Raw genomic sequence first — 13,621 nt, 5'->3', positions numbered from 1 at the left:
AGTGTGGTGCAATTACCGCACTATAGAGGTAGCAACGCTTTTAGGTCTTCCTACTTGCATTTAAGACGCAATTTTAATATAGAAAAATTTCTTATAAAGCGATCTCGCAAAAAATTTTCTGATTAAAATACCATAAATCGTAAAACATATCTTTGGAAGTATGCGTGACAGTTGGACAGTACAAGGACAACGATATAAAGCCAAAAATTTTGCATCAGCTTCATTCACTACAAAATTCATATTTTGATTGAGTCATGGTTCAGATATCTTAAAATAGTTGACATTAACGCTTTTAAAACCACGAGCACCTCTAACAATTGAAAAATACTTCTACTAATTAGGATTTTGGTAAAGAAAGAAATCATGAAGATCGTTAATTTTTTATCGAATATCTGGTACTGCAAGTTAAATTATTAATACGCAAGAGCAGCGACACCGGACAATGTCATGTTCTTCTTGTCTTTCAGTGGAGTTTAGACCACTGCCGCCGTCATTGTTTTGAAGGAGGGGGGTAATTAATGAAGGCATTCGAGTGTTTTCATAGAAGTAAAGAAAACGCATTCCGTACTGAATCACTCTACTTACGAAGCTAAAATTAGGAATTAAATTAATTATGCTGCAATTGGAGGGAAGGCGTCCTTCTTGCTCACTACGAGTTTTTTGTGAACGTGCGAAATGTAACCTTTGATTTTTCCCTCATAGATCATATTGGCCAAGAGACATTCGGTTTCATCAACGTCAATGTCTTCCATCCGGAGCCACTTCAAAGCCTGCGTAAATACGGCGATGTCGAGCTGGTGTGACTGTTTGATCAAGAATCTGCAAAAAGAAATGTGACACGAAAACTTTTATTTACAGTAAACTAAGCAACGAATGGTTCAGATATACTACTACAGAGATTAATATGGTTAAAATACATTTAAAAAGCAATAAAAATGCTTACAAAGTTAGACTTCGTTATTCAAGTTTAAACAAATTGCGAATGTTTTACACGGAAGAGAGCTGAGCTAAAGTGTAACTAAAATGACATTAATTATAAAGAGTTTACAGAGCCGGTACGTATGCACTCAAGTGGACTATGAGTATAACATAATATTTTCAACAACCGTTCAATCATCTTGACACGTACACTTTCTTGAAGAGATTTCTGTAGGCTACAGACTTCAGCTTCTCCAAGATGAGATAGATGCCGGCGCCGATGAAGAAGCGCTCATATTGTACGAATGCATCGTTGAGTAGCCTGATATCGCCCGTTTTGACGGCCATCACTACATCCATGAACTCCTTCAGGTTGTACTTCAACAACAAAGACTTCTTAGGGATGTAGCCCTGTTGCAGAAAAAAAGGACAGTAAAATCAATTAGATTAAAACGCTATAGACTCGTTGCTCTTTCAACATATACTCACGATGACGAATGCTTGGCTGAAAAATAGAATACAAATTTTAACAGCACGACCGAAATAAAATAGCTACTAACTTTTATTTTTACAACATAGAATTCGGAGTTAGGATTAGGATTCACTGACATAACCCTTTGTTATGTCAGCGAATGCACGGCAAGCAGTACATTTGAATTAAATATATTCAATTATTCAATAATTATTCAATTATGCTGTACTTGATTAATTCTATCACATGCAGAGTGCGCAGTAACGATTAAATAAACGGCTGCAAGAAGCTAGTATCTCAATTTGTTTATAATAACCATCTCAGTGAAACATGAATATATACATAATAAACTCACAATAAGCATCTTAACGGGCAGCAGGTAGATGAGAATACGGCGTTTGTTCTTGTGGCTTCTGCGAGGGCAGCGCTGGAAGGCGAAGCTCAGAGCTTCGTTAGCTGTAAAATAAATTCTATAAATTCAGAACAAATATCAAGATTCTATTTCCTGAAATACATCTCTGTCTCCACTTTTATACCTACAAAACACACACTAATGGAAAAATTAGAATAGTTGAAAATACTTATTCCGTAATCTTGTAAAATTTATCCTTTAGCAGTTTAGCTGATGTCAAATAGCATAATTTTTCATGGTACGCCATGCTGGCAAACATCATTACAACATTTCTCTTTTTCACTTCTTGTTTGTTTGTCTGTCTGTCTGCTACAAATCTTATAATTGATACATTTAACACACTTCTACCTGTCCAATTGATCTAAAATTTGGCACACTTGCATAAAGTTGAAGACAATGCATGAATCAATCAACAGAATATATAATTTTGAAATTAAATTTTTTTTGTAATTAGAAAAATTCAAAAAATAATTTTTTCTTCCACAAATCGTATAATCGATATTCAACACACTTCTACCTGTCCAATCAATCTGAAATTTTGCACCCTTGTGCAAAGTTGAAGACAAGGCATGAATCAATTGACAGAATAAATAATTTTAAATTTTTATTTTATTTTTTCATATATTAATATTAAAAAAATTAAAAATTAATTTTTATTAATACATGGAAATAAAATTAGAAATTCATTGTAGATGTGTAACATAGGAGGCACTGTATTCTTAAGAAGTGTTGTCTTTAAAAAGTAATTTTTAAACGCATATTTTTTGTCTGTCTGTCTGCTACAAATCTTATAATTGATATTTAACACACATTCTACCTGTCCAATCGAACTGAAATTTGGCACACTTGCGTAAAATTGGAGACAACGCATGAATCAATTGACAAAATAAATAATTTTATAAATTAAAACATTTTTTTTCATTATTACAAAAAATTAAAAAATAATTTTGTCTGCTACAAACCTTATCATCCTTATATGACACAATTTGACCTGTCCAATTGATCTGAAATTTTGCACAATTGCATAAAGTCAGAGACAATGCATGAATCAATTGACAGAATAAATAATTTTGAAAATTTACAAAATTTTGATATCTTAAAAAAATTTTGAAAAATAATTTTTTTTCTTCAATATTTCAAAATTAACACGTTGACCACGATTGCTTCATCTAGTACTATTATTTCATTTTTTGTGCTTTTTTTAAGCAGGGTTGCCAGACGGTCATTTTTTACGGACAAATTCCGTGATTTACTTTTTTCGATTGCGTTGGCCGGCTAAAATTTATGATAGGGGTACTTCCTAATTAAATTTTAAGTACGTACTGGAAAAAGAAAATAATTGGAACTTTTATAGCGGAACCTGCAAATAAACTAGTACCGGTATATATTGGGTTATCGGCCTTTTTTGGCCATTTTTGTTCTTGGATTTGGCTGATTTTAGGCAACCTGAATTATGCACCACTTCGTCCTGGAGAAATACATTTCGTGGTACGCATATGTACCATTATGTAGTCAACGTGTTGAATTAGAAATTCATTGTACATGTGTAACATCCAAGACACTGGATTGTTCAGAAGTGTTGTCTTTAAAAAGTAATTTTTAAACGCATATTTTTTTCTCAGAGATGACAGAAGAAATTGTACAGCTGAAATTTGAAGCTAACAAATCATTGAAGGTTAAGGTGAGGCAAATTTGCAGGTGTAAGATTTTTACGCACCTGCTTTGAAGTCAGAATCAAACATAGCCTTTCTGCCCGTGTAGTACTTGTAGGTAATGAGCTGGGAGAGTGGGTATTGGTCTTTGAATGCAAGGGATTCGATGGCTCTGATCATGGGCTTGCAGAGGTTAAGTTTGTTGATTTTAAAATATATTTTGAAGAACTGATTCACCAAGTACAGCAAACCCCAGCGCTTGGTGTCATTTTCACTTGCGCGCCTGAAAAAATTATAAATTTTTCATAGTGACTTAACTAACAAACAATTTTAGGTTTTGTGATGTAAATATGAATAAATTCAAACATTTGAAATGATTTTGGATGGTCAGTAGAATTTCACAACTTCTGTTTTTTGTCGTAGAAATGATTGCTCTGAATAAATAATACTTGCAAATTAAAAAAAAAGGGAAATTTATACTGGAGCATCTCAGACCTGTCACTCATTTATAGCAGAATTTCTACAAACAGAACAACTTTGTAAAAGCTTTAAGCCCTACTGTCACAGTCATGATATGATAGCATGATTTCGTCTTTCACGACGGATTTGAAAGAAGAAATCTGTGAAGCCTAGATTTTTAGTTCATCCCTATTCAAAGCAACACAACACACAAGTGGTATTTCATGAAATTATAGGTAGGTACTAGTGAATCAAGGGCTAGGATTGTTTTGAAGTATAGACGCCAGTTGTGTTAACACATTGAAAATTGTATAACCCACGTGTCTGCAGCACAAACTCTGAAACAAGCCATCAGACAGTCAGCAGTTTTCTCCAGAAGCTCTCCAGCTTTGGTGGCACCAGTTCGGGCGCTCTGAGCATCAGCCGATATACTCTGGAGGCGCAGCTCTAGACAAGCAGTGTTCATCAGAGGCAACATCCAGTTCTCTTCTTTACTTTCTGTCATGAAGCGAGCTACTGCCGTTACCATGGCACATTGAGCCTGCCACATCTCCAGCACCTTGCCACAACGATACCATAGGATTACTCTGCACAAAAAAAAAAACAACAGAATAGGTTTACATTAAACAATGTATGATGCAAATATCATTTTCAAAACCACATGACAAAGTAACAATTTAGTTATCAAGTAAAACTAACAGCTTAATTCCCTGTTCAGAGAGTGGACCCACCAAAGTTATAAATTTCTATTTTGTTTCTAAAGTCAATTCTGATTCATATACTATCAAAGTTAAAAATGAATGAATGCCTAAACAATGCATTATTCTATTTCAAAATATTGAACTCAAGAGGAAGGTAACTAAAGAAACAGTAACAGATGCAGTATGCAGAAATACTGTCGAATGGGGTAATAAGGGATGATTTTGAGAATTTTTCATTAATAACTTCTTCCCATGAAACATTTCATAAACAAGTTTGGGCTCATTTTGATAAAAAGGCCTTTGCATGGCTATCATAAGGCATCTCCAAAGAAATTCCATATGTTATTTGAAAGGAGCCAAATGCAAAATAGAAGCGTCCTTAATTACCCCTGGTAACGGGGTAATCCAGGACATTTGAAGTAAAACTCAATTTTAATATGTTTGAAGCATGTCACAATTTTTTTTGGAATGAGATACGCAAATGCCTTCACTCATGTTTCCAAGCCAACACCTGTGTGCAACTTTTATGTAAGTAACATTTTTTAATACGGTGAATATTTTTATTGCTACAGACCTTAGCAGAAGTACTTTACCAAAATCTCACTTTTTACACACACTTTTTTCAGAGGTAGTATATGTATGATTTCTTAACTTGCTTTGTGCTACATAGATAGTAAAAATGTTTAACTTTAGGCCCCTATTTTTAGTCTCGCAATATTTCTATTACTTTTGCTGCTACAACACTTCTACAAAATGAGGGACGACTGTCCTGATTTACCCTGCCCGTCCCTTATTACTCTGTTTGACAGTATATATACATCTACTTAAATAAATCAAACTAGGATTACTTTCAATTTCATTCCAATTATCCACATAGAAGTTTCAATTCTTTGTAATTACATAATAACTGTAGTTTTGGACAAAAAGAAAGACACTTATAGATTTTCCAGCAGAGAAATGATTGGAATGAATAGTTATGAGTTGCAAATAACAGGTCTGGCTATGCCTGCTATGGCAAATCACAATCAAATATCATACTGGAAACTAAATTCTTTCCAAATAAACTTACTTGAGATGAGCAAGAACAACTTCATCCATAGGAGGATAAATGATGTTGGCTACAGCACGCTCAGGCTTTTCAGCATTGAGACGGTGAGACATAACATGAGGCTGTCTGAATGACAGGAGTGCCTGGTGAGAAAATACATACATTAAAAAAATGACTTATTATTTATTGTAAACAAGCAAAATAAGATCAAAATGGTCTTGTTTCACATAAAAATTTTGTCAGAAGTAAATGTTTTTCAGCATAGTGTCATAGCAGACTTTTTGGGCTCTTCCTCAAGTTAGATTTTGAGTCCTATAAATAGACCAGTAAATATCATGGATACCAGCATTATCATACATAAGAAATTGGTTAAAATCTTGAGTAGATGAGGAAATTAAAAATGAACTAATTCTAAAAAATCTTTGGTTTGTCACTATCACTATTAGAAACTGTTCATTATGAGAAATAGTTGATCATATTTAACTAAAAGTAATAGAATTACTTCTAGCTAGCACACTTTCCAGAAGTATACTAATTAAAAGACAATAATATATTCAATTATTTCCTAATAATAATTATTTGCAAGTCTGCAATTTGAAAACCAACCAATAAACACTGGCATATACAAAATATTGGGAATTAGGCTATTAGCTATTTACTGAACACTAAAATCTTTCAGCACAGCACCAGCCACCAGAACCAGTGACATACCTAATTTTGATAACTTAGAAATCTTGTGGCTCAATCATCATGCACTTTTATTAATAATAGCACATAGTTTGTCTAGAGGAAAGTCCATGCTTGGATGACACTACTAAATTATGTACCAAAAGATTTCTAGTTTCCATTCAGATAATAGAATTTTTTGACACCACCCTGAATTCCTGACTGTCCTGACACTGATCTAGTCTGGAAAAGTCCTATTTTTGTCTGAAATATCGCGGCTCTAATATCATATAATTTCAGTAGGTATGAAATCTCGCGGCTCTAATATCATATAATTTCAGTAGGTATGAAATCTCGCGGCTTGAATGTCATAAATTTTTGTTTGATTAAAAAATCGCGGTTTGCACTTCGCAAACATGTCATTTCATAAAATTTTCAACTTCCGCAATCCGCATTGCTTTACCGTTTCCGCCAAAAATATCTTGCAGAAAAAACATAAACATCGTAATGTAAACAAATAAACAAAACGTTTGTTGAAGATCGCGCATAGTTGCGGTCATGTCAAAGCGGTCAGACTGTATATTAACACGTGCTGAACTTACAGTAGAGACAAATTTTATTATTGCCGTTTGACTGTTTAAGGGTAAAATTAGAGATTTGGGGTAACACTTGCATAAACTTTGTAAATAAATTTGCATTCGCACCTCGTAAATGGCTTTTCATGGCCGAGATATGGAATTCACAGCTCGGTGAAATAGAATCACGGCTCGTAGAAATGGAATCACGGCTGGCAAATCCATAAAACCACGGCTCGAAAAATTCAGTCGCGGCTCGCCAAGTAGATATATTCCATACTAGACACTGATAGCCTACATATTGATGAGCCAGATGAGGAAATACTGTATAGCCTATACTAATATACTTTAATTTAAAATCATCATGAAAAAATATGAAATCAAAACTAATATATTTTAATTAATGTATAAGTACTGCAAATAGAGCAAAAACAAAAAATTTAGCCAATAACTTATTGATAAATTAGCATACTTAAATAGTACTCACAGCAACTGCCTCTCCATCTTGATTATAATGAGCATCATTGACCTGGAAGTGGAATAAATAGGAAAAATTAAAAATTAAGTTCAAAGAAACCTGATATTTCAATTCGATAACAGAGCAGAGATAAGAGAGTACAGACTACGGTAGCTACTGCAAATTGCAAAGCCGCACAGAAAAAAATGTAATTTACGTAGCTAACATTTAGAAAATTCAAGTACATACCTGATTCAAATAGTCATTGAGATTGATGTTTGAAGAAATATTTTTATTCATTACGACAACAGCGTTTTTTATTTTATGTTAGATTCAAATAACTACAAGTCCACAACGTTATTCTCAGGTTCCTTGGGCCGTTGAGCGCAACTAACAAGTAACAACATACGCCGTTTTGAAACAAACCTAAGAAATCCGGAACACCGGAAAAAAGTTATTTATTTGGGATTTTTATTTGGGGCGTGGTGACCCTGGAAAGAATTTTAATGAGTCAAGCCATTATATCAGCTAAATTCCAGGTGCCACATATTCGTTTAGCTTATATACCGGTCCGCCGGTCAGGTTTAAAATTGAAAATTGCTGTGAGATTCATTTAGACTTCTTACCTCACTCTAAAATAAAGGATAGTCGATGTAAAAATAAATAAAATTATAGTTTGTGCATAAGAAGAATTAGAATAATTTTATACGCTTGAATTATTAAAATTCTTTATTCAATATTAGTTTTTATGGAATTGATTTTCTCTTTGTTTTCAACCTGTCAACACTCCTTGCATTTCTCCGGTTTATTTTTAATAAGGATGCTCACCTTCATTTGGATGTAATAATAATAAATACGCGGTTTCAGCGTTGATTGGGCCGTAGATATGCCTGTCGCCGATTCTTAACATTCACAGCTTGTTGCGGTCGCGAACATACAACTCTCTGCTCCAAATTCTGCTGTGCTTGACCGCTCGCCTCGCCGATTCTGACCAGAAACTGGCGCACAGAGCTGGGATCGAACCCGCGCCTCTCTGCGCCAATACTGGTACTCTGAACTTTTAACCACTGAGCCACCTGTAATGAATCAAAATGTAATGTAATACAATGAATTTTAGTACTACTTCCAATAGTATCAAGATGGGCTAAAATTTCTTCCACTTTCTATTCCCATTAATAGGAGATAGGCTTAAATTTATTTTTTTTCTCTAATGTCGGTTGGATTTTTCTTAAATGCAGTCTACTTTTGTGCAATCACTGCCTAGAAGAGGGAGTAGATCCGGGATATAGCCTACAAGTAATCGAGAACATAAAATCAGAGTTTACAACACAAATTAGACATCGTGATCAAGATTATTCCCTTCGCTTGCTTTCATACCGCCTTGGCTTCATATTTTTATTATCAGAAACCTAACAAGTTTAATTTAATTGCCCAAGCAAAATGACGAAAAAAATTATTTTATTAAAGTCACAAAACTTCTGTTTTTACTGCGTGAATTATAATGATGATAGTAATTTCTATTATAATTGATAGTACACTAATTTACTTGCACCATGGATTATAAATTTGATCCAGATGCGACATTTTTGCCATATAACCTACAAAATAAATATTTCATAATATGCGTCTAAAAATTACTTTTTAAAGACAACACTTCTAAAGATTAATGTGTCTCCGATGCTACACATCAACAATGAATTTCTAATTTTATTTTCAGATATTGAGAAAATTTAATTTTAACTTTTTTTTAATATATGAAGAAAATTTAAATTTTCAAAATTACTTATTGTGTCAATTGATTCCATTCATTGTCTCCGACTTTACGCAAGTGTTTCAGATCGATTGAGCAGGTCGAAGTCTGTTAAATATCGATTATAAGATTTGCAGCAGACAGGGTGGCCCAGTGGTTAAAGTTCAGAGTACCAAGATTGGAGCAGAGGGTACCAGGAGGTACCAGAGAGGCGCAGGTTCGATCGCAGGTTTTTATGGTCAGAATCGGCGAGGAGGCCGGGCGGTTAAAGCACAGCAGAATTGGAGCAGTGAGTTGTGTGTTCGAGACCACATCAAGCTGTGAATGTCCTGCAATGTTAAGAATCGGCGACAGGCCTACGGCCAAATAAAGGCTGAAACCGCTATTATTATTATTATTAATATTATTATTATTATTATTATTATTCTTATTAGTATTATTATTATTATTATTATCATTATTATTATTATTATTATTATTATTATTATTATTATTATATTATAAACAAACAAACAAATAAACAAACAAGAAGAATTGACGTTAAAAAGAAGTGTTGTAAAATAGACCGCATTTTACGAAAATCTTCTTTGATCAAAATAAAATCGGATGCTAGCAGATATTTATAATTTTGGATAGTAATTTTAATCCCACATATAATAAAGGATTTATGCAATTATTATTATTGCTTAGAACTATCAAATTGGGTCTTTGATTGTAAAATTGTTAATTAAACAAATTTCCATCTAATGGGCGAATTTTTTAATGCAATCAAACCAAGCAACTTAAACTAACAGATCATGTAATTATTACTGATTCAATGGGTTTATAAGAGTGCAAGAACAAGTAGGAAATATAAATATATAATATATAACTGAATTTTACTTCCATACGATGTGCTAACATTTCACGGGCTGGTTTTAACTCTGAAAGGAGAATTATTTCTTGATATAATTTGATATAAGTTTTTCGGCATGTAATCTAACCAGCCATTATTTATACGCATATTCAACATGTCACACAATTTTTCAGAATTCGAGTCTAAATTTTGATTGTTTACAAATGTATCATCAAACATTTAATCTTAACTAACCAGTCAAGAGATACGATAGCAACACCTGAAAAAAATTTCAAAGCACAGCGTGTTTGAAGTAAGTGCTTAGAACCACTCTACTAGTCGCCGGCCGATGCAGTGACATACTTAAGACGCTCCCACGCTTATCAGTCACGCTCCATTGGTCCAGTTTGCACTCCTACAAATTATGTCGGGGGCTTGATGGACGAGCAACACAAGGTGCACTATCATGGCGACGTGCTCTTTCCACAGTCAATTTATAGTGATGGAAGTAACGTGGTTTGTTGTACAGCTGGCACGCGGAACATGTGCGCGGCGTGTTGTGTTGGACTGAGGGATGTGAAACAAATAAATAACAAAACAAATCCTACATGAAAAAATTGTTCTGAAGTTTACTAAAGAAACAGATATAAATATTTTCTGTTGAAAGGTTAGATCATTATATAATTCAGTAATTCAACTAATATTTTGTTGTTTTTCTTTCGCGCATATTACATCAGCACGCGCAGGTCAGAAATTACACACAAATATGATGAATGAATGTCAGTTCATTCAGAGCACATATTAATGCAATATTTTCAATCATATTATTATTATTCAGATACACAATATATAAACAACAGGAGCCTATTGTCTACATCTTAATACTTGAGGTCGACTGAATATTTTTACCCGATTTAAAACAAGATTATTCTTTTGAAACATCGAAATCGTATTCACGAAGTCATGTCAGTTGGAAGAGATGATCAAGCAAAGGTTTTCTTGAAATGCTGAAGCCTGCTCCAAACTTTTTACTTATTTCTGTGAGCATTTACGCTTTTTAATAACCTCCTCTTGAATTTAACCATTAACTAAAGAGAGGGCAACTTCGACAAAATATCTTTAGGAGCCATGACTTTTTTCTCTATAACGTAAAATATTCAATATGATTAAAATTCATCAAGACAACGTAAACACTGAATAATTTGGTTCGGAGAGAGCAGGACTTCAAATGTATCTCTCATTCGTGAGATCTTCTTTTTCACTGCATTGTCTTGGCTGAGCTAAAATCTTCTGAATTCTGTAACACGTAAGGCTGGACAACACAGGCAAAGAACTCAATGAACTCGCTTGAGTCTTTAAATGCTTCGTTTGATAGCAATGGATTAAAAAATAGTCGTGTCTCTCATGCAACAGTCGGTGTGTGTTGTGGGTGGGTTTACAGGGTGTATGTGTGTGAATGTATCTCTTTCTTTTGTAGGCTTGCTGGGCGATGGTCTGATGATGGCAGAAAAAAACCGTTGCCGGCTATAAGACCTTAGAGATTGAGGCGCAAACGAACTTCATGTCACATTCAATTATTTATTCTCGCCATGATGTATGAATTGATTTAAAATTTAAAATAAGAATTATTGTTATTTCAATACTTGAATCGGACATACTTGCAATACTTGAATCGGAAAATATACGTGGACCCCTTACTGTTTTTCTCCAGGAATCCTAAATAAATTTACTGATACTTCAAAGTTCACTTTCTCGGTTCTCCTTTAGCAGTGAGAGAAAATTAATCTGTATTTATAGTATAAGGGTTGATATTTTATATCACATGAACATTGAACAAGTTATTTCATATCCCTCAAGATCATAGTGTGTTAGGTCATATAATGTATATGTGTTACAGTCAAAGCGTTCAGGGAAACGTGTCGTCGCAATTCTGCATGGAATACAATGCGTCGAAACCCCCAAGACATCCGGGTTCATCAAGAGCCTTTGTGACAGATGCTCAGGAGTAAAATTAAGAAAAGAAAGTAACCCACATTCAAAAATTTGTTACATTAGTCCAACCATCGCTGAATTATTTGTTCCTCTGTATCCAAAAGTTTACTTGAATTTTCCAGTAAGCGTTGAAGTTTTTTTCGCAAAATATTCCTAATTTTTTGGATAAAAGGCCTTCAGGTGCATTAGGTTTTAAATAAATTTATTGCATGTAAAGGAGCTTAAAAAAAATTCAACAACCGGCCAAGCTCGCTCTAGTGTCTCGTAGAAAGTAAGTGTATGCAACATGCAACAAATGATGTTGGTGAAGTTAATTAATTTTGCATGCGATTCATCCATTCGAATGCTAAGGAAGTACAATGACTTGCAGACCCAGTGAAGTAAAACATATGCGACACACAAGAACTTTCTCTATGGCGTTTTCCACCCTTGATTACTCGTCATCAAATTCAAGAGCGCACAACCGCAAGGCGCCATGTAAATGTGCTTCATATTGCGTCGGGAACCGGGGCTCTCGCGGCCCACTTCACGTGCTTAACTACGCGCGCTTATTGTGCTGCTGCACGTGCTTAACTACGCGCACTTATTGTGCTGCTGCACGTGCTTAACTACGCGCACTTATTGTGCTGCTGCACGTGCTTAACTACGTGCACTTATTGTGCTGATGCGCGTGCTTAACTACGCGTACCTATTGTGCTGCTGTGCGTGCTTAACTACGCGTACCTATTGTGCTGCTGTGCGTGCTTAACTACGCGTACCTATTGTGCTGCTGCACGTGCTTAACTGTCAACATTATTCGCGTTGCGGAATACGTGAACCTTCTGCCAACAAAATTTGCGTTATGCCTAATAATTTCATGAGGCCTTTAAAGACGCAGCATTCGCTATCTCACAATTAAGGAAAGGGTAAACTCAATTAACGGGTTTCTTAATGAAGAATTTCGACGAGTATCTCAATAATCACCTACAGTGAGTATTTCTACAGTAACCTATAATGATTATATCTAAAATAGCCTACAGTTTTTTACACTATCGGCAATTGACCATGACTACGTTTCTATCGTCGCTGGCTTCCAAGCGAAGCGGTATATTTCATTGATAGAATTTAAGCACAATATTCTACCGTCAATGCCACTAACCTCGCCACTGCTTCTATATCGCCGGCCTTCAAAAGAAATTAACGATATCTTTGTTAGAAAACGAGCCACCACTTTCTAACGCGATTAAAAAAGTTTCATAGTTATTATGTGGCACTCAAACCCTACAGATGGCAATTATTTTGCCCAGAATTATAAGGTTTTTAGTAACGAGCGGCGAGTTAAAAGCAGTGTGTCTACTGAGCAGCGACTCCAGTGACGGTAGATTGTATACTGTACAGACTGCGGCTGTCAGTCAACAAGTGACTCCTGCTCCAGAACCATACATTAACGATCGCCAAGCGACTGCAAGTGAGGATATTATCAAATTACACGGAAAATTCATAACAATTTTAACTACACGCTTGAGCTTTCGCATCAGAATTCATTTTTAACTTTTAATCTCTTGTGGTTAGTATTCATGGATGACGGTAACGGTATTGTGATTAGGATTTATCATTAATCATTACGGCGTTGTAAACAGGATTCATCATTGACAGCATTGTGATCAGGATTTATCTATGGCTGCCGCAGCATTAATTACGGTCA

General features: G+C 34.7%; 1 protein-coding gene across 1 annotated transcript; it reads right to left on the bottom strand.

The window, feature by feature from the left end:
- Nucleotides 1-563: 563 nt before the first annotated feature.
- Nucleotides 564-7,892, bottom strand: LOC108667246 (PCI domain-containing protein 2). The gene is made up of 8 exons (XM_018154248.2): nucleotides 7,610-7,892; nucleotides 7,391-7,432; nucleotides 5,684-5,805; nucleotides 4,234-4,500; nucleotides 3,520-3,737; nucleotides 1,746-1,846; nucleotides 1,130-1,329; nucleotides 564-819 (listed from the first exon to the last, which is right to left on the bottom strand). Exons 1-8 carry the CDS (start codon nucleotides 7,658-7,660, stop codon nucleotides 612-614), a joined length of 1,209 nt encoding a protein of 402 aa, XP_018009737.1. The 5' UTR covers nucleotides 7,661-7,892; the 3' UTR covers nucleotides 564-611.
- Nucleotides 7,893-13,621: the final 5,729 nt, after the last annotated feature.

The sequence above is a fragment of the Hyalella azteca genome, unplaced genomic scaffold (genome assembly GCF_000764305.2).
Source record: "Hyalella azteca isolate HAZT.00-mixed unplaced genomic scaffold, Hazt_2.0.2 contig16463, whole genome shotgun sequence".
NCBI lineage: Eukaryota > Metazoa > Arthropoda > Malacostraca > Amphipoda > Hyalellidae > Hyalella > Hyalella azteca.
Note: the sequence above shows the minus strand (reverse complement) of the source record. Positions and strands in the feature narration are given on the sequence as shown.

Coding starts and splice junctions, on each gene's coding strand:
- LOC108667246 (XM_018154248.2), bottom strand. CDS start 7,660: ATGAATAAAAATATTTCTTCAAACATCAATCTCAATGACTATTTGAAT. Junction 5,806..7,390: donor AAGATGGAGAGGCAGTTGCT/GTGAGTACTATT, acceptor TTTTCTCACCAG/GCACTCCTGTCATTCAGACA. Junction 4,501..5,683: donor GTTGTTCTTGCTCATCTCAA/GTAAGTTTATTT, acceptor TTTTTTGTGCAG/AGTAATCCTATGGTATCGTT.